This window comes from Tamandua tetradactyla, chromosome 4, assembly GCF_023851605.1.
Source record: "Tamandua tetradactyla isolate mTamTet1 chromosome 4, mTamTet1.pri, whole genome shotgun sequence".
NCBI lineage: Eukaryota > Metazoa > Chordata > Mammalia > Pilosa > Myrmecophagidae > Tamandua > Tamandua tetradactyla.
In genome coordinates, this window is record NC_135330.1 from 5,506,350 (window position 1) to 5,529,485 (window position 23,136).

Below are 23,136 nucleotides of genomic sequence, written 5' to 3' on the forward strand. Positions count from 1 at the left end.
TAGTGGGATTGCCTCAATATATATAGGCAAGTTTATTGCAGAGAAAGGTGGGAGAAAATGGGGTTGGAAAAGAGGTAGAGACACAAACTGGACGAAGATTTTCAAATTGGGCCTCCTATCCACAGGCCTCAGCAACCCTGCCACGGATCCGCCCGATTCTTTCGCATCAGGAAATTGATCTTGCGAGCCATTTCCATGTTGTAGATTCTCCGGCAGGTTTCATAGCTTTCTCGCTGTCGCCGGCGACATGGCTTCTCATAGTATCGCCGTCGCTTAATATCCTCAATGAGCCCGTCCAAGGTAAGGATTCTGTATAAAGGCAGGCAGTGAAGTCATAAGCTTGGGCTCATTATTCTTCTCCAGTTTCACAGATGGTAAGAAGTCAATTGACCAAACAACTGGTATGTGTAAAAATGATGGCAGGAAATAGTGCTATATAGCATTAGTCATCTACTTATAGAGTTCCAACATAGGAATTTGTGGGGAAATGAAAAAAAATTACATGGTCCTTGTTTTGGGGGAGTTTACAATCAAGGGTCATGTCAACCTTTCTTCTACCATAATCTGAGAGATATGACATAATCCCATAAGAAAACTGGCTCTCTATGGCAGTGATTCTTAAACCAAGGGGCCACTTCAAAAACTTCAAAGGGAGAGGTACTCTTTTGCGGTTGGGAAAAAAAAATCACTAGGGGTTTCCTATTTAACCCTTGGCGGGAAGTGCAGGTCTATCTCTATTGTGTTTAATCACTGACATAGTTGAAGTCTGAGGTCTGAGAAATCTCTGGGCCTACCTAAATATAGGGAGAAGGGTAGCCCCTATCACATCCGTGATACAAATGTGACTCTAAAATCCAGCCCTGCCCATCAGCTCTCTGCCTACCACAGGCTCCAAGGAAAGGACACTGCTGTGCTGGCTACTCCCTAAACACATGTGAATACTAAATCATTACTCACGCTGTTTCCTCAGCCCAGAAGGCCACAACCCATCTGTACATCCCAGCCACCAATATTCTGATTCAAGTTTTTCTCATCTTTCTGATAACCAAGCCCAGATGCCACATCTCCACAAAGCTTTCCATCCTCTTAATCAGAGAAAATAATTTATTTTTTGAATATCTATTACGCAGTTATTTCATTCTGCCATATTGTTATTTACACAAATATCTTCCTCATTAGACTGAAAATTTCCTGGAGAAATTATGTTTTATTAATCTTAATTTTCTAAGTGTCTACAAAATTGAGCTCAGTCTATTTCTTTCCTGCCTACCCAATTCCTTGCAGTGCAGCCTCTCTTGGTGGATGCATAACATCCCTATCTCAAACTCACCTCTTTGTTCTCACTAAACCAAGACACTGGGTGTTATTCTGTAACCTACCTAATCCCTAGGCTCCTGAGAGCTCTTACTCCATGGGTTTGGTTCTCCCTCTCAACCTCTCATCAGTTGGTCCTGAGGAGGCCTTCCATTCCTGGAGATATGTGGCCCCATTTCTACATACCCTGCCATTTATGCAAAAGTAAGTCACAAATACATCTGGAGATAAGGAGGCTGAGACATTATTATAAGTGTAAGAAGGGTAAAAGAAGAGGAAGAAAATAAAAATAAGAGACACCACCAGCTACTTCTGCCCAGTGGGAAACCCAATTTATTGCTACTATGTCATGCCACAAAGCCTAAGACCACAATAGACTGAACAGTGATACGAAAAAGAATTGGGCTTTGGGTAAATTATGAATGTGAACACACATGGGAACCTCTGTTCTACGGTATCCTCCCCCAGGCTCTGTTGTTTAACATCAAGAATGATTTGTAGGCTACTAGAGAATCATATTTGTATAGATCAGTTGGTCTAAGTTTTAATCACAGGGAGATGGGAAGGCAAGGGAATTGCTGAAGCAGCAAATTAATGCAATTTCTGTTGGAAATAGAGTTAAGCATAGAAGTCATGGTGATCCACTAGTCTTACAATAGAAAAGTGAGGTCCCAAAGACAAAAGGCTCAATGTACAGGCCTATACAAGGTTTCCTTCCTCAATTTACTCTTAAATGTTGGTAATCCTCCAGGTTCTACCTATAAACCTCCTCCTTTCTGGTTCTACATGATTCCTTTAATCTTTTGTGGTGGGCCTCAACCCCGATGCATGATGGAATCATATTCCGGAGGGTTTTTCGAAGGTACAGGTACCTAGGCCCCACTCCCTCAGAGATTCAGATTTAACTGGACTGGGGTAGGGTCATGCACCGGGAATTTTTAAAAAGCTCCTCCAGTAATTTTAATACATAGCCATGGTAAAAACAACTAACCAGGTGCTGTTGACAACTACTTCTTTACTTCTAGTCCAAATTTTATCTTAGCGTTTATAATAATATTCCTAACTACATCAAGCAATACACAAAACCAAATTTTCTATCTCCTCCCAAAATCTATTATTCCTTCTAATCCACGTCTCTGGTAATGGAATCATCAGTTACTCAAGCTAATAATCTCAGCATGTTCCTGGACTAAGCCCTCTCTTGTATTTGCTACTTCTGGTTACCATATCCTATATCTTCTATGCTTGAAATAGTTCTTAGATAGCTTTCTCTCCTTCCCTACTGCCACGGCTTTAATTACAGTCCTCATCATCTAGTACCTAGCCTATTAAAATAATCATTTAAGTGGTCATTTAATCAATAAGTATTTATGGAATCTCAATGGTGAACCAGATACTGTGTTAAATGCTAGGGACAGAAAATAAACTTTAGACATGTTTCCTTGTCCTTGCAGTCTAGTGGAGGGTATAGTTATACAAGAATTATAATATAGTGTGACAGGTACAAAGATAAAGGAAGTACTGCTATAGGAGAGATATTTAACCTGGGCTTAGGATGAAGAGATGTTAGGAAGGCTTCCTAAATGAGAACTTATTTGAAATGTGAAGGATAAGTTGTCCTATTTCCATTTTCTTTCTCAACATCAATTATTATTCTACAACATAAATCAGATCATGTTACTATGGTGCTAAAAAAATCTTTCCCCACATAGAGAATAATAAAAGAGTGGTTCCCGGATTTGCCTACACATTAGAATCACCTGGGACTGTCTAAAAAATTCCAAACCCTAGGCCACCTGCCCCCCCATCAATTAAATCATAGGGGATGACATGGCTATCAGGGTTTTTTTTGTTGTTTGTTTGTTTAAGGTCCCCAAGTGATTCCAAAGTGTAGAAAAGTTCAAGAACTGCTGGCCTAAGCTCAAAGGCCTTAATAATAATAAATATTATTTATCATTATTAATTATAAATGAGCTTCACCCTACCTTTCTAGCTTACCTCTAATAACTTGCCCCATAAACTCTATGCCTTAGTCACAGGGAATATTTACAGTTCCCTCAATAGAAAACATATCTCTTTTTTATCTTTGCCCCCAGTGTTCCCTTTACTTAGAGTATGAAATTCTATCTATCCCTCAAAGGACCAAATCAATTGTTAGGGCATGCGTAAACTGGTTCAGGTAAAACCAACCATTCCTCCCCTCTGTTTCCAAATGGGAAAGTTTTACAAAGTAGACTGCTGTACCACCTCCAGTTTCTGGTTCAGTAGGTACCGGGTTGGGTCGGAGAATTCGTATTTTTGATAAGTACCCTAGTGCTGTTGCTACTGCTGGTTTTGGCAGAACCAGTGCCATAACACATCTTTCATGCCTCCTTGATAGCACTGAGCACACACTATTCTATGTAACCACACGTAATTCTTTTTATCTCCCTTCCCTTACTAGATTATGCACTTGCTAAGATTAGTGGTCAAGTCTCTATTCACTTGTGCATCTAACATAATGCTTGGCAAAAAACAGACAGATGATCAGCAAATGTATGATAATGAATCTTCTAGGTAACTGACAAATGTTCAGGGATTAAGTGACTTACCAATACATACAATTCTTAGGGCTATTAGCTCAGAAACCCTTACCAGTGTATCTCTCACATCCATGATTCTAATTACAATCTTATGCAATCAACTAGGAAAACAATGTCATCTTTTTAAAGATTAGGAAACAGAAGCTTAGAAAGGTTGACTTATCGAAAATTGTAAAATGGGGTTAGAAGCAGAATTCAAGTTTTCAGTTCAGTGCTACACAATAGTGTTTTTCTTCTCAAACACACAAAAACCACCAAGGTTCAGAAGACAAATTCCTGCCTTGCTCATGAGCAAAGGAGACATAAGGAAGGAAGAAAGAGCAGGGCTAGGATCCTCAGTTAGAATAAAGAGGAAATGGAAACCAAAAAGGCATGGCACCCTGAGGGAAAGGAATAATCTAAACTTCTTAGCATTTATTTGTCTAGACTTATGTTTAATGCTGTTAATGAAGGCTACCAGCCTAAAAAGATCTGGATTAAAGATTAGCATATTAGAGAAAATACAGGGGGAAAAAGGCCCCTGAAAGAAAAAGATGCTAAGATTAGATATATAATGTGTAAAGGACAAGGAGATTAAATTTGAGGAGAGATTATAAAAAGGACAGAGACCCTGGATATGACTTCACCTAGGAAGAGGACCCTACTAGAATGACAAAGACAGTTTAAAAGTAGGTTAAAAAGAATTGCAGAAGGAGGAGGAATTCAGATATAAACAAAAGTGTTTTTCACCGGAGGTGATCATCTGACCAAGTAAATGTCCATGCTATCAAGCAAGGAGGCAAGACAGGAAGGAAAATAAAAGAATACAAGGGTGGAGAAAGAGATCGGTAGGCTCCAACACAATATGGGGTTGGTAATGGTGTTTCCTGTATGGTTCTACTTCCAAGACATGGACCAAATAAACTTAAGATGCCAAGTGACTATTCCCTCGCTCACCCTGCACCTTCTAGTCATCCTAAAAAAGCACAGATGACCCTTAAATGCTCTAGAGTCCTTCCAGTAGAGGCATCTACTCAACTCCATCTTTAATAGAAAAGGATGCAGGTAGGAAATAGTTTTGTGGCACTCACAAAGTAAATAGGGAGTGTGTTACTAATGACACTTCTATTTCCAAAGGTAGTTTAAGGACTAGCAGACCAAGAACTTTAGAGTAAACAGAACAGCCTGGTGTTCAGGCGCCTGGCAACCTAAGACTGAAGGAGAAAGCTGCCAGTTTTAGTGAAATTAAATGGATTATGTAAAAGGAGGCCAGCTGCCTGGGGGGAAGGGAGGCACGGAGGAGATGGCAGACTCACACGTCAACATAGCCAGCCTGAGTTAAGACCAATGTGTATGCAGGACTCAGCGAGGCCAGAAGCTCACTCACAGAATTAAAAGGGGTCAAGTGGGCAAGATTCCAGTGTGCCTGCCTTTTATGGCTTGGGGGCCAGCCAATCACGCAGGGCTTCCTAGCAACCCCCTCTATCAACCTCTTCATCCCAGGGAACCAAGGCCCCTGATTATATAACAGGCATTCTGTGGCAGTCTCACAGGGCAGACACAAGGGCTAATTTCTTTGTTAGACTACTTCTGTGCTCCAAACGTGCTAAAAGCTTTAACCCCTCACACTCCCCTCATTTGCTCTCCTACCTACTGACATAATTAGACAACAGAACAAGCAACTCATTTTTAAACTACCAACTATCAGAAAGCTGAGAGAGTTAAGAATTCTAGAATGTGAGAGACATATACAGAAAAGGTGACAGACATGACATTAGGGAAAAAGCAGAAAAAAAAAAGTAAAGTCCAACAATTAGAAAATACTGTGTTTAATGGACAGGAAGAAAGGAAGATTGTAACATAGCAGAATCAGCCTGCTCACCTTTACATGCTTAAATCCTTGTTTAGAAAAGTATTCTAAGAGCAAAATATTTGTGCACTTTTATTCCTGAGGCTAAAAACACAATTTTCAGGCTATATTTTTAACACTCCAAGGTAAAAAGGAGGAGAAAGGCAGCTTTCTAAAGAACCTAAACTGACAAAATAAGTATCCTCCCAACGATTATAAAAGTTAGTCACAATTCTTTCCCCAGAATGGCTCTTTCAGACTACATACATTTCTTGCACTGGGTTCCTAGATAATTCTAGCCACAAAATTCCAATTTCCAAAATTCATAAGGAAGCCTGAAAAAGATCCTCACACACAAGCCCCCCGACTGAACCACCAGTCTCTGAGACTTGGATCTCTCAACCTATTTTTCTGTTTCCCTCTCTTCTCTGATCAAATTCTTTTCTTTTTAATTTTTTGAGCAACGTAAATTGTTTTCACCTAAAACCTATTCCTATCTTGGTGTTTTAATCCTTAAAGTAAAAAAAAAAAAAAAAAGTAACACTGTGCTTTTTAACCAGGGTACATGACAAAGTGCCAAAGGACACAAATCTCTGGAAGAATCTGATTTATCTCCCTGGAGCACCAATTTTAACTGAAGTGGAGGTGAAGGCAATAGCCCTAAACAGATTTAATGGCAATGAATACAAAATTCACCTGAAATTTTAATTTAAAAAAAAGACTTGTTCAAAGAAATTCCATATTTACTTAAAATGGCAGAACCTCTATGGTTTGTTCACTCTCCTCTGCTGTTAATGTTACTTCAGTGAATAGATCAGTGGAAAAATCTGACAATCATTAAAACAGGGAATTCAAAGAGATAAAGAAACATTTATACCAATTAAGTAGGCATTTATTGTGAACTTCCTAAGTGCCAGACACTAGTAAATGTAAGGAGTAGACAAAAAAAGCATAAATCTCTGCCCTTAAGGAGCCTATACTCTATAACACTAATTTTCAATCCTGGCTGATTGAATCTGATGGGACATTTTTTTAAAATGATATCAGCCAGGTACCATTCCCCAGCGATTTTGATTTAGTCTCAGGTTGGGCACTGGCATCAAGAGTTTTTTGTTTTTTTTTTTTAAGGCTCCCCAGGTGATTCTAACACACAGCCAGGGATGAAAAACCCTATGGTTTCACACTGACCAGTCTCCCTCCATTTCTGAGCAAACTGACACTTTCAGCCAGGAAAAAAGTGTGCCAGTTACTTATTAAAAAGATAACCTTAAAAGAAATATGGGGGGCAGTGTTGCGGTGGCTCAGCAGGTAGAATTCTCACCTGCCATGCCAGAGACCTGGGTTCAATTCCTGGTGCCTGCCCATGCGGGGGGAAAAAAAAAAGAAATATGGGGAGGATGGGATGGGGGAGGAGGGAATGGAGAAAGAAAAAAACAAACTTAAAGGGATTTGAAAAGAGATTTCTAAGAACAAGAAGGTCTGAGATAGTACTATAATGATGTCAGAAGGTGGCAAAACATATCTCTACCTTTTGCTATTTCTTTTGTTCTTCCCTCACCCACCACTCACTCCCATGTAGAATCAGAAAGGATTTTGAGAAAATAAAAACAAAGAAAAAACAGGAAAGGCAAAAAACTACCGTTGATTAAACAGAAAAATATACTGGATGGATAAGGATTTTGGAAGATGCAGACGTAAAGAGGTATGGCTCTAAATTAACTAGAACAATTCCCAATAAAGACACAGAAAGAGAGTCTCCTCTTAGAAGGTGGAGTTGGCTTTCTGCTTTCTGCAGACCTAGTATTAATGGAGAAATGATCAAATCCTTCATGCAGGAGATTAGAAATATTTTACTTTTCAGACTCCTTGTTTTAAATTTTTGTAAATGAAAATGAGGGATGGGGGAGCAGGGCATACTGAGGAATTAAATACTGTTATTTAGAATGACATGTGCAACAGGCCAAACAGGAGAGACTTTGGTTGAAGAGTATCACTGTCTATAAGAAAAGTCATTCCAATACCAGTAGAAAGGTAAACTGACTCGTCATGACAAAATAAAGTTTAATAATTATTTTCTCATTTCTTCATTTCCAGACCACCCTGAGCATAACCTGATATCCAAGGTAGATGGGAGAAAAAAAAAACAGCTAAAGCAAACTCTCAATCATTTTAAAAAACAAAAATCAACACCCACAAAGCACAACCAAAATGGTAAAAACTTCCTTACATGACTTCCAAATCAAAATGATGAAAGCTAGCACATAATACCTATGTGCTTACCCATCATTCTAAGCACTTTGCATTTATTAGCTAACTTCATCCCAACATCAACCCTGTGAGGTGAGTATTATTATTAGCTCCACTTTACAGATGAGAAAACAGAAGCAGAGGGAAATCAAGTAGCTTACCAGAGATTATGAGGCTAATAGGTGGCAGTACTGGGATCTGAACCAGGCAGTCTGTGTCCGAGTCTCTGCTCTTAACCACTTAAGCTACAGTGCCTCACTTATATGAGAAAATTATTTTCAGGTTGTGGCTTTGGTCAAAAGTTAAAGCTGTAGCTACTTTCTTAACATGGTTATAATAAATGGTGTCCTAGTTTGCTAGCTGCCAGAATGCAACACACCAGAGATGGATTGGCTTTTAATATAAGGGGATTTATTTCATTAGTTCTTCAGAGGAAAGGCAGCTAACTTTCGACTGAGGTTCAGGGGGATCTCTGCTGGCCTTCTCTCCAGGCCTCTGGGTTCCAACATCTTTCCCTGGGGTGATTCCTTTCTGCATCTCCAAAGGCCTGGGCTGAGCTGTGAGTGCTGAGATGAGGTATGGTGAGCTGCTTGGGCAGTGCTATGTTGAGCTCTCTCATTTAAGCACCAGCCAATTAACTCAAACATCATTCATTACATCAGGCGCCTCTTAGCCGACTACAGATGTAATGAGCAACAGATGAGGTTCACATACCATTGGCTCATGTCCACAGCAACAGAACTAGGCACATTCACCAGACCAAGTTGACACCTGAACCTAACTACCACAAATGGTTTGGCAAATAATGCTATACCATAAGGTATTGTTTGGTCCTTTGCTAAAGTAGCTCATTTCCTAAATGCGAATTTTTTCCTGTTATCTGCACATTAGGAAGGATAGGGGAGTGAGGAGAGCTAAAGCTGACCCGTCTGGAAATATATTTTACCATAGATGAACGTGGTACTCAAGTAAATCCTTCAATAAAACAAGCGTTTCAACCAGATGGGCCAGAAGACCCATCTAAACCCACAAAAATAAACCATAAAAAAAAAACAGGTCAGAAAACAGGTGAAGTTATATACAAGATACTCCTTTTCCTAAATTGGGCAGTTTATCTCATTAGCTAATTCACTACAGTCCACATGTCACCTGTTTACATTCATTTTGTGCCTCTGATAGAAGGACAGAAAAAGGTAATTAAGCATCTCATTCCCCGATATACATGCCACTAGGTCTGAAATAGGAGAGCTGGGGAGCGAGTGGGCATCTTACACACCCTGCACTTAACAGCATATCTTTACTCTCAACGTGACAATGCACAGGTGCTCCCCAAGGCTATGACTGGCATGTACAGATACAGAACAAAGTGATGCAGCTGACCCAAGACCAGTTCCTTTTAAAAGATACACAAACCATCCTGAGCCTGCAAGTGCTTCACATTTACACAGCTACTGAAAGCATCTTTGCCCTCCTTTTTTGTGGTTTTCTGCTGGCCAGCTCTTCACAACTAGAACTCTCTCCTTTGTTAAGAACTAGGTTTCCTCTTGATCCCCAAAGATCCTCGCCAATATTCAAACCATAAGTTTCCCAACTGGAAAACGACCACCATAGGTCTCACCACTTCCAAAGAATAAATAATCTAAAGTAGAGCAAAGAACACTACACTATAAAGCAGATCTGTATTTACTGCTCCTACCCACCACTCAACACCTGTGTGACCCATTTAGTCTTCCTAGGGTTTCCTTACATGTGAAATAAAGGTACCACCTGGCCAGCCTTAAGGTAGAGGGCCAGCTCATACAACCTTTTATGATCTCTTTCCTACAATTCTGATGATTCATCTCAACAAGAATTTGCTGCACCAAATCCTGCTTCACACTGAGAAAAGAAAATGATGCCATGCCAGAAAGTAAAAAACTTTACAACCAGTGATAAAAGAAGCTAGTTATTCTTTAGTAGGGCCATTCTATATCTCTAGTGTAGTATTCAAAATCTTTCATCCCAGCTGCTCCACTCCAGCCAGTTCATTTCCATCTACATATTTTGCTTTTTGTAACCCTCCTTCAAACCTGTAATGCCTTCCCATCTTTTGCTTGCTTCTCCAAGATCCCAATCCGAATTCATCTTTTCCATTAACTTGTTCCACATCAATCCCTCTCTTAGCTTTCTGTTTATTATGTACTTACTCCTGCGTCCTTGCTTATATTCTCTAACAACTTCAAACCTTGATTTTCCCTTTGAGCTCTTTAACGCTTGGATAGAACTCATCATCAATTGCTTATACACAGTGAGGTTTTGGGAAGAACTTCATTTTTTAGATAATAAACTGAGGGGAGGCTGGGAAGTTTCAGGAAACTGTCAACACCTGGCGGTAGCAATGATTTAAGAACAATTATGACAGGGGAAAGTGAAAATAACCACCCAACTTCCTAGCAAGTTGGTCTAAGCATGACTGTGGTCCCTTAACGGTTACCTGTTTAGGGTCCTGTATGCACCTTCCACGTTTCCTTCCTGTACCATCACAGTCCTGGCAATGAACTTCAGATGTTTTGCCATGACCTTGAACTTGAAAGTCTTCACTCTGCAGGAAGGCCGAGAAAAGTACAGCGACTAGATAAGAAAGAGAAACAGCCACAGAAGTCACCACCGCGCAGTCTACTCAGGGCCTGGAAACGCAACGCGCTCGGGGACCGACAAGGTAGGGCACGTGAAGTGCTCACGCCGATCGTTCTCAGGACTCCCTCGTTCTCTCTGCCAGGGCGAATCCTACCCGCGGGGGCACAAGGAGACGCAAGAGGCGTCCCCACGGGGTTACGCCGCTGGACACTCCCCAGTGCCCACTCACGGACGCGGGAGGGTGTGCGGTGGAAGCCGGAGAAGCCAGCCTCGGTCCTCAGGAAACCCGCCCTCCTCCCTGGACGCAAGGCCCGGGCTCCTCAGCGCCGCCCCCGCCCCGCGGGCCCCTGGCCGGAAGCGGAAATACACAGGCGCCGGCGCCGCGCCGCGCAGCCGGGCGCGTGGAAACCATGGCAACCCTCCGTCCGGGGCTAACAGCCTCTTGTCCCCCAGAGCATGCTGGCCGCTACACTCTACACCTAACAAGGCCAACTGGCAATTGCATTTTTATCGCCTTCCGTCTCGTCCTTTTCCATCTCTGAGCAGATCAGCCCTGTTCTGTACCTCCTAATCCTAAAAGCGTTAACAGACTTTAAAGCCATTCTTCTTCCGGATGGAAAATAAGTAGGAGAAACTTCCCGAGCATATTGCTTTCTCCTCGGAAAAGGCTTTTTGAGATCTGCCCTCCGGAAGGAAAACAGCTTCACACTCATACCTAAAAACTAAGGAAAAGAAACGAAATGAGCATGTGAGTTTCCTATAACATCAATGCGCCGGCCGTTTCATTAAATACAGATGTGGAAACACCGGTAGGATTTAGAATCAAATCTATTTTATTAGTTTCTATCTCGTTTATCTCCTAGTGTGACCTAATAGATCACCTCCTTTTACATTTCTTCCTCACTTTGGACATAAATTTGCATACTACTTTACGTGTCCAATTAGGGTAATTCACCTGAGTTGAGATCTGATTGCTATTAGAAAACAGTAGGGAAAAGGCTCCAAAGAGGAAAGCAGTCCTTAAGCTGGTACTTGTCTAAAGAAATTCCTTGAATACCTACCTTAAAACACACACAGAGAGACAGAGAGAGAGAGAGAGAGAGATGCATCCTCATCAGTTATGCTAATAGAACACACACAAAAATTGAAGCCCTCTTCAGAGTAAGTCAGATCCCAGATACTAAAAGAGCCAGACTAGGTAAACTTTTATTGACTGCCTATCCTGTACCAGGTATTGTTGATACCATTTCAGTGTGCTCTGGACCACCAGAAGACAGTACATAGACATAAAAGATAGTCAACAAAGTAGCATATGATAAATTACACAAGCAACAGCATAATGTGGTAGAAAGTACTGGGTTAGAATTCGGATCTGAAATCAATCGCAGTTTGATACTGATCAGAATGCACAGGTCGCTTAAACCAGGGGTCAGCAAACCACTGCCTGTGGGCCAAATCCAGTTTGCCCGTTTTTGCAAATAAAGCTTTATTGGAACACAGCCATAATCATTTGTTTATTTATTATTTATTATGCTTTACCCTACAAGAACAGAGCTGGGTGAGTAGTTGCTATGGAGATGTCTGGCTTGCAAAGCTTAAAATATTTATATTTACTGTTTGGTCCTTTTTCTACAAACAGTAAAAAAAAAAACTTCTGCTGACCCCTGACTTAAACTCTATTTCCTTTGAAAATCTGTAACATGAGGCTAATAACTACCCTGGACAATCCCAAAGAATTTGTCATGGGAATCAAATGAGATAAAGTACGAAAATCCCTGTAGTTCAAAAGAAAGGAAGTGGGGAAAAAAATGTTAGAGCATACTATATACCAAATCCTGTACTAGGTGTTTCGTGTGCATGAGCTCTTACTTGATACAAGTAAAGAACTGAGCCTGATATAATTTTAACAGAGAATGATTTGGAGATGCGATTTGATTTTAGTCCTTGAAAGACAGGTAGGATTTAAAAGGTAAGAGAACAGAAGCAGGGAAGGCCAGACAAGGTAAACTAACAGGAACAAAAGGCTTGCAGAGTTCAGGGATGTGCTGGTTTGAAAGGATGTCTGCCCCCTAGAAAAGCCATGTTTTAATCAAAATCCCATTTCATAAAGGTAGAATAATCCCTATTTAATACTGTATGTTTGAAACTATAATCAGATCATCTCCCTGGATGATGTGATTTAGTCAAGAGTGGTTGTTAAACTGGATTAGGTGACGACATGTCTCCACCCATTTGGGTGGGTCTTGATTGGTTTATTGGAGTCCTATAAAAGGGGAAACGTTTTGGAGAATGGGAGATTCAGAGACAGCAGCACCACAAAGCAGAGAGTCCAGGAGCCAGCGATCTTTGGAGATGAAGAAGGGAAACGCCTCCCGGGGAGCTTTGTGAAACCAGAAGCCAGGAGAGAAAGCTAGCAGATGATGCCGTGTTAGCCATGTGCCCTTCCAGATGAGAGAAGAACCCAGACTGTTCACCAGGTGCCTTTCCAGATGAGAGAGAAACTCTGACTGTGTTCACCATGTGTCTTCTCACTTGAGAGAGAAACCCTGAACTTCATCAACCTTCTTGAACCAAGGTGTCTTTCCCTGGATGCCTTAGATTGGACATCTCTATAGACTCGTTTTAATAGGGACATTTTCTTGGCCTTAGAACTCTAAACTAGCAACTTATTAAATTCCCCTTTTTAAAAGCCATTCTGTTTCTGGTATATTGCATTTCTGGCAGCTAGCAAACCAGAATAAGGGGTGTATAAAAAACTACTTTGGCTGGAAGTGAAGAGTGATGCAGGGGAGCACAGGAAGAGATAGAGACCCCAATTAAAGGTTTTGGATTTTCTTCTCAAAGTACTTAGTAGCCATTTAAGTACCTGGATAAAGAATGACATGAAAGCACTTTTCTAGGAAAATTAATCTAGTTATAACCAAGAATGGATTGGAGGTAAGATTTAATAATCTATTGCTGTGGTCAAAGTCTAGGCCAGAGAGGTAGTAATGAGAATGGAAAGGAAGAAATGGATTTAAGAGATATGGCAAATAAAGAATAAAAAGGATTTGATAAATGAATGGCACCAAGTTTTAAGCCCAGTTATCTAGGAAAATAACGGTACTCTAGACAGCACTAACAGAAAGAGAAGACTGTAAAAAGGGGGATAAGGACATGCTTGAAGGAGGATAATAAATTTTGTAAGCCCTGGAAAAGACACCAGAATAGAAAGCAAGAGTTCTATACCACATGTTGTGTGGTCTCGGACAAGTCACCTAAGTTTCCTCATCTATAAAATGAGGCAGTTGAATTAAAAAAAAAAAAAAAGATACACCTGGCTCTAAAATGCTGCAATTTTTAGTAAGTTTTCACTGTCATCAATATGTAAATAACTGTCTAGCAAAAATTTATTCATTTAGTATACTACTTTGGGGGAAAGACTGGGACTGGAGATGAAGCTTCAGTAGTCTCCGAGGTTGAGGCAATAATTAAAGCTGTGAAAGAAGATGAAACTTTTAAGTGAAAGAATATAATCAGAAGAGCCACGGACTGAGCTTAAGGCAACACCCACACTCTGGGGTGGGTGGAAGTGGAGTCATTAAGATATCTAGAAGTTGCTGCCAGATAGGTAAGAGAATCAGGATAGTGTGATGTCATGGGATCAACGAGAAGAGAGTTTCGATAGGCAGTTATCAAGAATGCCAAATTGTATGGTATGTGTAATCTTTTTTTTCTGTTATCGTTTTATTTCTTTTTCTGTTGTCTTTTTCTTTTTCTAAATCGATGCAAATGTTCTAAGAAATGATGAATATGCAACTATGTGATGATATTAAGAATTACTGATTATATATGTAGAATGGAATGGTATGTTAATATTTTTGTTTATTGTTCATTTTTTTAATTAATAAAAAATGTAAAAAAAAAAAAAGCCAAATGATACAGAGAATGCAAAGCACATAGTCTTTGTAGAGATCCCTAGATTTAGCTATTTGATTAGGTAGTAGCCTTAACACTATACAATTTTGATTTTGTGGGATCGGTAGTGATTTTGGAAGGTGCAGAAGAATGGAATCTAGGATGCAAGGGGTTAAGGATTGAGTTGTGGAAAGGAATCAAACAGTATAATTGGACTAAATCAAGACTTATGGTGAAAAGAAAAAAAAAGGACAAGTAGCAAGTAGGCTCAAGAGGAGATATTTTCAAGATGTGGGGACCTCACAACTTGCTGGAGAAATAATTACTATGGGGAAAAAATCAAAGTTGAAAGAAGTTAAGGGGTTAAGTGATAAGGAAAAAGTTCCACAGGTGAAAGAATGGGATCAAAAGCACAAATGAAGAGGGTTGCCTTAAAAAGGAAGTACACTCTCTGAAATAAAGGGAGGCAATCATTTACTGAGAATTGGACTTCCAAAGTGGGGAAAAGATATATATAACAGCAGTGACAAACACCTTAAGGATTCAAAAAGCAATGACTACAATGACAGAACAGTCTGACCCAACGCAAAGGCTTGAAACTATGAGGACATAGTCAGAAAGGGTACTACTGTAAGGAGAGGGCAGATGTAGATAAAGTCACGGACTTCACTGCTCCCACCGTCAGCACTGGTGGCATTCCTTGGCCCAGCATACATCAAGCAGCCGCGGCTTGCTGAATAAGAATGGGGCCCGGTGTCTAACGCGACGCCCCTCTCTGACAATTCTAGGACAACCCTCCCTCTTCAAACCTGGCAAACACAGTGGTTGTTCTGGTTCACGCTGTTCCTCTGACAGCAGTAGGTTACACACGTGTTTACTCACAAACAGCAATAGCTCAAAGCTCAGTGCTACTCCAGAACAGAAGAACCTGATAGTCTGGGCCAACTGGGAGGTTACACCTGTGAGTCAAAAAGGTAGTTACTTGTTTCTGAACCTGAATGAGAAAACAAACCCAACTCTGAACCTAACTGTCCCGGGAAGACAGCAGCAGAGTGGAAAGTAAGAGCCCTTTTCCTCCCCCATAGGACCTGTACTGTCCCAGCCATACTTCTAATTTTGTGGAGTTCATGTTCAAGAACATCCCACCCCTTTCCTTTCTCCAGCTCAGAGGGTAAGATAGTAATTTGAGGTAGGTTTTCAGTTTACCCCAATCAGCAAACTGTTTAGATATAAAATATCTTTAATCAGAAAGGCTGTATCTTCCCTCAACACAAAAACACACATTAAAATAAAAAATATATATGTATATACACACACACACATATACATATTAATACACATTGGAAACCACAGAGAACTGTGTGTCCTGGGTTAGGGGTTGAGAAGATGGGCATCAGGAGCAACAGTAGGATGGCTTCTCTTCTCCTCTAGGTGTCCCATGGTCACCTCTCTGGCTATGATGGGTATGCCAGAAGGGGAGGGTGTGCATCTCCAGTCTGGTGTCAGAGTCACTGGCAAACTGTAGCAGCGAGGCCCCTCTCCAGATAGTTTCTTAGGATCATCAGAGATGAAAGAAGATACTGTTGTAGGTGGAACTGGAGTGGATGGGGCAGAGTGGGTAGACTGCACTCCATGCTGGAGGAAAAAGATGACACCAATACTGGTTCCAGTGCCTAAAGGACCATGGCTGAAAGAGATGGTACCTGGGGTACTGAGGGGGGGGTTGCAAATTGGAGTGGTGTGGATCCAGGTGAGGTTCATGGCTGGCCATTCTGTGAGGTGCCAAGGCTGCTTCTGCTTCAGAACAAGATGCCCTAACTTCTTCTGGTCCAATTTTTCCATGGGAGGTACAGGAGAGTATGCAGCTGGGTTAGTGTGGTGACTTGGCAAATGCTACAGAGGGGAAGAAAAGAGAAAAAACTATATGGAAAGCTTTCAGATTAGATCCACTTGGTTGCCTAAACTTTTGCTTTCCTGGGAACTCAGCTTTCAATGCTAAAGTTACCTTGTTTTAAGCACACACCTTGCTCCGGCAAAGGTGTGGTTAAGCAAAAGTTTTAGCAACCAAATTATACTTTTATTCATTCACAAATACTTGAGGGCCTACTATACACCCCATACTCGGCACTGGATAGCCATAGATGGATAAAATAAAGAATCCCATGGATTTATGTATAAAAGGATTCATTTTAGAATTTGTTTTTTAAGAAGTCTATTTTTAATTGGAATCATTTCCCAATTTTTGTATTGAAAATTCTAATTTTCTGTATTGAGTTCTTTAAGAAGTGTAAAATATGCAGTCAGGATCCTACTGTTTGTTTTTTTACTATTTATTTTTAAATCACTTGTTCTCGCAGCAAGTACTCAATATTAACTGTGGTTGTTACAAGCAAAAAGGAGTGGCCATTATCTACAAGCTTTCCCCTTCCCATCAATTCAGTGTCCCCCCCACCCCTTATTACATTGTGAAGGCACAAAAACACAGGTCACTTCCACACTAGGTCTAAGAATCTTTCCAACACTCCCCCCAAGTGCCACCACCAATGATGCACCTCTTATGATCAGTCTTTGAAACCCAGTGTAGAAAGAACTTAAAGGTTTTCAAGGGTTTGGTACCAGGACACTTGGGCAGGAGTGAAAAGAGGGAGAGGGGAAAGGTTTTTGGGGAAGAAAGGAAGAAAGTTTGCAGAGAATTTGAGCCCTCTTCCTGCATGAACCATATGATCAGTAAAAAGCCTTATGTACCTATGCAGAAAGCAGATAAACTGAGCATGAAGTTTACAAACATGGTTTCTTCCCAGTGATCCAATAAACAAAACAAAAACTACCTAGGAACCAAGACAATAAAGGAAGCTTAAATATTTCCTTCCCGGAAAAGAAATGTGTTGGAAAGACCTAGAAGGAAATGGAGGATGGAAGGGGAACCCATTTTTGTATGCTCACTTCATTTCCTTAGTTAATCTCCTACCTCATCCTCAGGCTTGTAAATTCTTATCTTGGTCCGGTGGTGCCTGCTATCACCCAGTGATGACCTCTGGGCAGCTATATGAGGAAACCAAGTTTTTAACATCACTTCTACCTGTAGCAGGGTTCCCAGATAACGCCCCCTGTGAAGGGGACATTGAAAAAAAGAGAGAGAGATATTAAGGGTAAAAACAACAAGAAACAAAACAGGATTGGTGCTATTTCCCATTTTTATGAGACAATAGGAAAGAACCAGGGAACTTACCCTATCTGTGGCTTTTGCAAAACACCTACAATACGCTGGATCCTGTCCATTGCCACACTCTGCTGGAAACTGCTCAATCCTAACATCAGAGAGAAAAATCAAGAATTAAGATTCAAGCTTTTCTTTTAACAGGAAGAAACAAGAGTACCACAGCAATACTAGGGGTAAATAATTGGGAGGAAGGACAAAAGATGGGGGCGTTTTGAATTTTTTTTTGGTGAGGGTATGTTTATCAGTTATTTTTCTCTTTGGAGCAATGAAAATTGTCTAAAATTGAGAATGCTGATGATTGTACAACTAAGTGAGGATAATATGAGACGTGGCTTGTTTATTTTGGACATCATGGCGCCCATGGATGGAGGTGGCTGAGGGATACACTGAACGAGAAGTAGAATGGTGAACTGTGGTGTATACATGTGATCGAATATTGTGCGGCTACAGCTAGAACGAAGTCGTTAGGCATGCAATGGGTGAATGAACCTTGGAGACATTATGTGATGCAATAAGCCAGAAACAAAAGAGCAAATATTGCATGGTCTCTTTTAGAAAATACCTGTAAGAAAATCGAGGCCTAGAGTGCAAGGTCTTATAGCACTCACATTTAGTCTGGAGCCACAAATGTTATTTCTAGATTTTGAGAGTTTGTGCTATATATATGTATAACCTGGTGTCTCCTTGGAACTTTGGCTACCTGTGTGACACCTAAGACTCACAGTTGGAGCTCTGTAGCCTGAAAGTCAGCATTGCCACATACAACTGTTAAGGAAATCAAAAAGAGATCAGGCTTCAATTAGAGATAAGAATGAAGCAAATCTGGTTGGGACTAAGGGAAATTAGAATACAGAAAGAAGAATGACGTTGTATTTTAGAACTTCACCTACTGTATGAGGCCAAGGGAAGAGTGGTTTATTTTGCCCAAAATCTAAATCTTCAGTAGCACATAATTTAACTCAACCTGTCTGGATAACTCATTTAGAAACCCAAACATGGAGCCGAAAATGGTAATGAGGGCTTGTAATTCTATATAGCTTAATGTAATACCCAGATATATCCTAGATCATTTTGGACAGTTAATTATAAACTATTGGCAAAGTCCTTTAAGGGTGGATAAAAAATATAGAACTATTAAGCTTTAACAGCAGGGAAACCCATGAAACTGTCTCAAACATTAGGGACTCCCAAGTCAATAGGTCAAGCCCTTGATCCTGAGGCTTGCTCTTGTGAAGCCTATTTCTGTAGCAAAGAAACTAAGCCTATCCATCATTATGCCTAAGAGTTACTTCCAAAATTCTTTTGTTGCTCAGATATGGCCTCTCTCTCTCTCTCTCTCTCTCTAAGCCCAATTCTACGAGTAAAATCATTACCCTCCCCCTAAATGGGACATGACATTCAGGGATGAAAGTCTCCCTGGCAACATGGGACATGAGTCCTAGGGATGAGCCTGGGCCTGGCACCCATCGATGGACAACGCCTTCCTGACCTGACCAAAAGGAGCAAAGAAATGTAACAAAATAAGGTATCAGTGGCTAAGAGAGTTCAAATAAAGTCAAGCGTCGATTTTAGAGGCTACTCTTATAAATGCAAGTTTCAAATTACCACGGCGTACCAAACCCCAACTAAAACCATTTCTGTTAACCCTAATAATGAACACCTAGGACTCTATCTGAGATTCTATAAAAATTTCGTGTGCTAAGATTACTTTCCAGAAACCTCCAACTTCCAGATGGGTTCCTAGGCCTGATAAGTCCCGAAACCCAAAGAGGCCAGCCTCTCCAAGAACATTAACTAGTTCCATCCTCTCATCCCACATTATCAACACCATGAAGAAGTTAAAATGGGCATAGCCCAAATACCCCTAAAGATTGGGAGAAGGATCAGAGAAGAAGGAGGAATTATAACAGAGAAGCTAGTTAACAAATGAGTATGACTGCTGAATCATTAGATATTTCTTTTAGTCTCAGTGTCTTGGAGCAGCTAGAAGGAAAAACCTAAAATTGTGCAACTGCAACTCATACCAAACTCTGAAATCTGTTCTATGACAATTTGTTACAGTGTACTTCGAAATTTATTGCTTTTTTGTATGTATGCTACATTTCACAATAAAAAAATGTTTTTTACAAAACAAGCTTTTAGTTAAAGGAAGGATAGAAGAAGATTAAATTGAGTCACTAAAGAAAGTAGGTCACAGAAACAAAAAGAGGAATAATCACGACCACAAATAGTGACTTAAGAGAAATACACACACACACACATACACACACACACACACACACACACACAAGCATTAATCTATTTCGAATGAATGCAACAAATTAGTTACCTCTCTCAAAGCGACCCATCTTCAGGCCATTTAGTAGATCTGTAAGGGGGCGAATGAATCCTTGGAGCTCTTTACACTGAAGGATAACAAGGCAAAGGCTATGAGAAGACAGAAAATTGCCCACACCTCCACCTTGATTCTTCCTCCACCTCCAAACCTGGGAGGCGAAACTCTCCTTGTAGGCTCCTTAGGAACCTGCTGAGTGCTAAGCCACTCCAGTAGTGCCTCCTTTCCCAGGCTTTCTCTTACCTTCTGAGCAAAGAGCACGTCTCCCTCTGTGGTACAACTCTGGATATTTAGACGGGTTTCCAATTCACCATCTCTTGTCCTTTTGATCCCAGATCCTGTCACAGGAGAAGCCAAGCCCTGCTGTTCCAGGTGAGATGCTGTATGCTGTCTGCTGGAAACCTTGGGTCGATGCCTGTAGCGGATGGGACCCGGGTTGGGCCGCGCACCTCCTCTCTGCCTAACAGTGTGTGGCCTGGGCCCGTGGGCCCCCTTTTCCTCCCCCTCACTATCAGAGGGGAAGCCAAAGTCACTGTTCACGGGGGAGGTGCAAAAAGAGGCAGAAGGGGGGAAGGAAGCATAGGATGAAAGGCTCGATGGAGAATCCATACGTCCAGAAGTAGAGGTTGTTAGAGCAGCTCCTGGAGCACCCAAAGATCGGAACCTGCAACTGAACAGCAAAGTAAGGGAGTTTGAAGCACAGAGTCGGGGGACTGGGGAATGAACTGAAAGGCTGGTGTATTCTCCACAGAATACTAATAACTTTTCCCACCCACCCCCATTATGAAATTCCTCTCTGGCGTCCTCCTTGCAGCTCTTGGCCTGACACCTCTGTTCTTTCTTTCCTCAATTCTGAGCACCTCCCAGACTTGATACTTTCCCCGGCCAGGTGCTCACTCCAGCCGTTCCCGGCCTGACCCCGCCTTGAGCCTCTCTGCCTGACATCACCCTACCGGCGAACGGTAAATGCGGACGGGTCTCGGCTCCCGAGACCTCCCCGTGACTACGCGGGAACGTTCCCTCCCCCGAGACCAGACTCCCGCGCCTCCCCAACCTTTTAGGGTCAGGATCCCCGCGCGACCCCATCCCGTGGTGCCCGCCGCGCCTGCTACCCCTCCCAGTACCCAGATCTGCGTTCCGTGTCTGTCCCCCGGCTGGCCTCCCTCTCAGCCCGCGGACCTCCTCACCTGGCGGCCGACTCCACCCGGCACTGTCCCTTGCAGCCCGAAGCCTCCGCGGGTTTAGACTGGCCACCCTCCGCAAGTGCTCGGCGGGCCCGCCCCTCCCCAGACACGTGCAACTCGGCACGTGCCTTCCCTACGCGCACAGTCCTCGCGCCCTCATTGGTTGTTGAGCCAGGAGCACGTGACTCTCCTTCACCGGCGCTCTCCCCATTCGCTGCAGCTCGTTGCAGCTCGGCCAATGGAGAGGCAACGAGGTGGTGATTGGCTGGAAGGAAAGCGTTTCGGGCTCCGCCTCTGCATGCGGCTCCCGGAGCCGACCCGGTGCGGGGAAGGTGGGGGCGCGGCGGAAGCGCGGCGGGCGGGGAGGGGGCGCGGGCTGGGGGCCGCGGCCGCAGGAGGAAGGGCGGGCTCGGGAGGCGCGCGGCGTGGCGGCGCGGACCGCCGAGTTGCGCGAGACCTCGGTGCGTAGGACTCCCTCGCTCCTGCCGCGAGCCCCCGCCCCCGGGGCCTCCGCTGGCGGGCGCCGCACGTGGAGACAGTCAGCGGCGCGTGCGGGCAGCGTGGGTGCGAGGTGGCGCGCGCCCTTCTTCCCTCGGGCCGCCGCGCTCGTGACTCGGAGGCCTGACCCACCCTCCCCTCACCCCCTCGCTCCCAGCCGGTGTTCCCCCACCTGCCGCCGAGAACACCGCGTCCTCCCCGGGCGCCTTACATAACCCGCCACGCACGTTGCCAGCCCGGACGCCGGCACCGCCGCTCGGGAGTCGTGACGAAGCCGGGCCGTGGTGACTTTTCAGCCCGGGCTCCCTGATTCCCAGCACACGGACAGAGCGGGGCGCCCCCGTCTCTTAGGCTGTGCGTGGTCTAGCTCCTTCGTTTGTCCCCCAGAGCAGATTCTACAGGCTTTGAAGGCGGGAGGGACTCTAGAATCAGAGTAACTGGGAGGAAGGGGAGAGGGTTGGGTTAGGGTTGGGGACGGGGACTGGGACTGGGTTGGATGCAGCTGTGTCCCCAAGGAGAACGCGAGAGGGCAGCACACACTCTGGCTAGAGTCCCAGACCAGGGGACTTTTTTTTTTTTTTTTTTTTTAAGTCTGTCGCTGCCCTAATTTACTAACAGCAAAAGACAGCTTGGGGAGGGGGGCGCAGGGCGGATTTGACTATTTTGAATCTATTCTCAGAAGTTTTTAATATTTTACAGATTTTCAACAATAAGCTTATTTTATAAAAAGAAAAACGTGTTCTAAATTAACCTTGAATCTTTCTCCAAATACACTGTCTCAAACCCATATATGATCAAATGGAACAGTAGAATCAGAGAGGATTTTGGACTGAATAAACCTGAAATTTGGGGAAGGATGCAGAAGTGGACCCACAGACAACATACGGGTTTTTAGATCCAAAGAGAGCATGGTTTAAAAAAAGTAAAAGAGAGGAGCAAAGTCTGAGGCAAGGAACAATGTGAATGAATGTGTGGGACATTTGGTGAGGCAAAATAAGCCAGAAACAAAAGATGGTCCTTTGTTTAGAAGATTCTAATGGTCTCCTTCAGAAGATTCTTACAAGAAAACGGGCCTAGATTGTAAGCTTTTATAGCACATGCATTTAGTCTGGAGTGGTAATTATTACTCCTGCATTTCAAAAGGCTGCTATTTATATCAAAAAATATATATATATTCTGATATTTAGAGGTAAGAATGAAGCGGATCAGGATGGGGTTAAGGTAGTTCAGAACACAGGGGTAAAGAAGACAGTGTCTATGTTTTAAAACCACTGCATACTCTGTGAGATCAAAGGAAGAAAGGTTTATTTGATCTGGAACTGAAATTTTCTATAGCACATAATCTAACTCAACATTTCTGTCTAGCTCATTTGGACAATTGAAACACAGGGAGCCCAGAATAAGAAAGAGTTCTT

The 23,136-nt window shown here is 42.5% G+C and overlaps 2 protein-coding genes and 1 long non-coding RNA gene across 11 annotated transcripts in view; 1 reads left to right on the plus strand and 2 right to left on the minus strand.

Moving 5' to 3' along the window:
- On the minus strand, positions 1 to 10,951 carry MRPS21 (mitochondrial ribosomal protein S21). Of its 4 annotated transcripts, none has more exons than XM_077156161.1 (3): positions 10,692 to 10,951; positions 10,445 to 10,552; positions 1 to 309 (listed from the first exon to the last, which is right to left on the minus strand). In XM_077156161.1, the coding sequence occupies exons 2-3, from the start codon at positions 10,525 to 10,527 to the stop codon at positions 129 to 131; spliced, it is 264 nt and encodes an 87-aa protein (XP_077012276.1). In that variant the 5' UTR covers positions 10,528 to 10,552; positions 10,692 to 10,951; the 3' UTR covers positions 1 to 128. The 4 variants fall into 4 exon arrangements, with proteins under 4 accessions (XP_077012276.1, XP_077012273.1, XP_077012274.1 ...); XM_077156158.1 differs by having other exon boundaries at positions 10,445 to 10,581; XM_077156159.1 differs by having other exon boundaries at positions 10,817 to 10,949.
- LOC143679825 (uncharacterized) overlaps positions 10,376 to 23,136 on the plus strand; it is a 15,628-nt gene continuing 2,867 nt past the window's right edge. Inside the window, exons 1-2 of the long non-coding RNA XR_013173958.1 lie at positions 10,376 to 11,335; positions 20,375 to 20,411. This is a non-coding gene — a long non-coding RNA (uncharacterized LOC143679825). The remainder of the gene's footprint in view (positions 11,336 to 20,374; positions 20,412 to 23,136) is intronic.
- Positions 14,699 to 21,314, minus strand: CIART (circadian associated repressor of transcription). 6 transcript variants are annotated; one of them, XM_077156153.1, is made up of 7 exons: positions 20,869 to 21,088; positions 20,283 to 20,709; positions 20,034 to 20,109; positions 18,427 to 18,469; positions 17,714 to 17,792; positions 17,453 to 17,563; positions 14,699 to 16,377 (listed from the first exon to the last, which is right to left on the minus strand). In XM_077156153.1, exons 2-7 carry the CDS (start codon positions 20,646 to 20,648, stop codon positions 15,856 to 15,858), a joined length of 1,197 nt encoding a protein of 398 aa, XP_077012268.1. In that variant the 5' UTR covers positions 20,649 to 20,709; positions 20,869 to 21,088; the 3' UTR covers positions 14,699 to 15,855. The 6 variants fall into 6 exon arrangements, with proteins under 6 accessions (XP_077012268.1, XP_077012266.1, XP_077012265.1 ...); XM_077156151.1 differs by having other exon boundaries at positions 20,283 to 20,703; positions 20,816 to 21,088; XM_077156150.1 differs by having other exon boundaries at positions 20,816 to 21,088.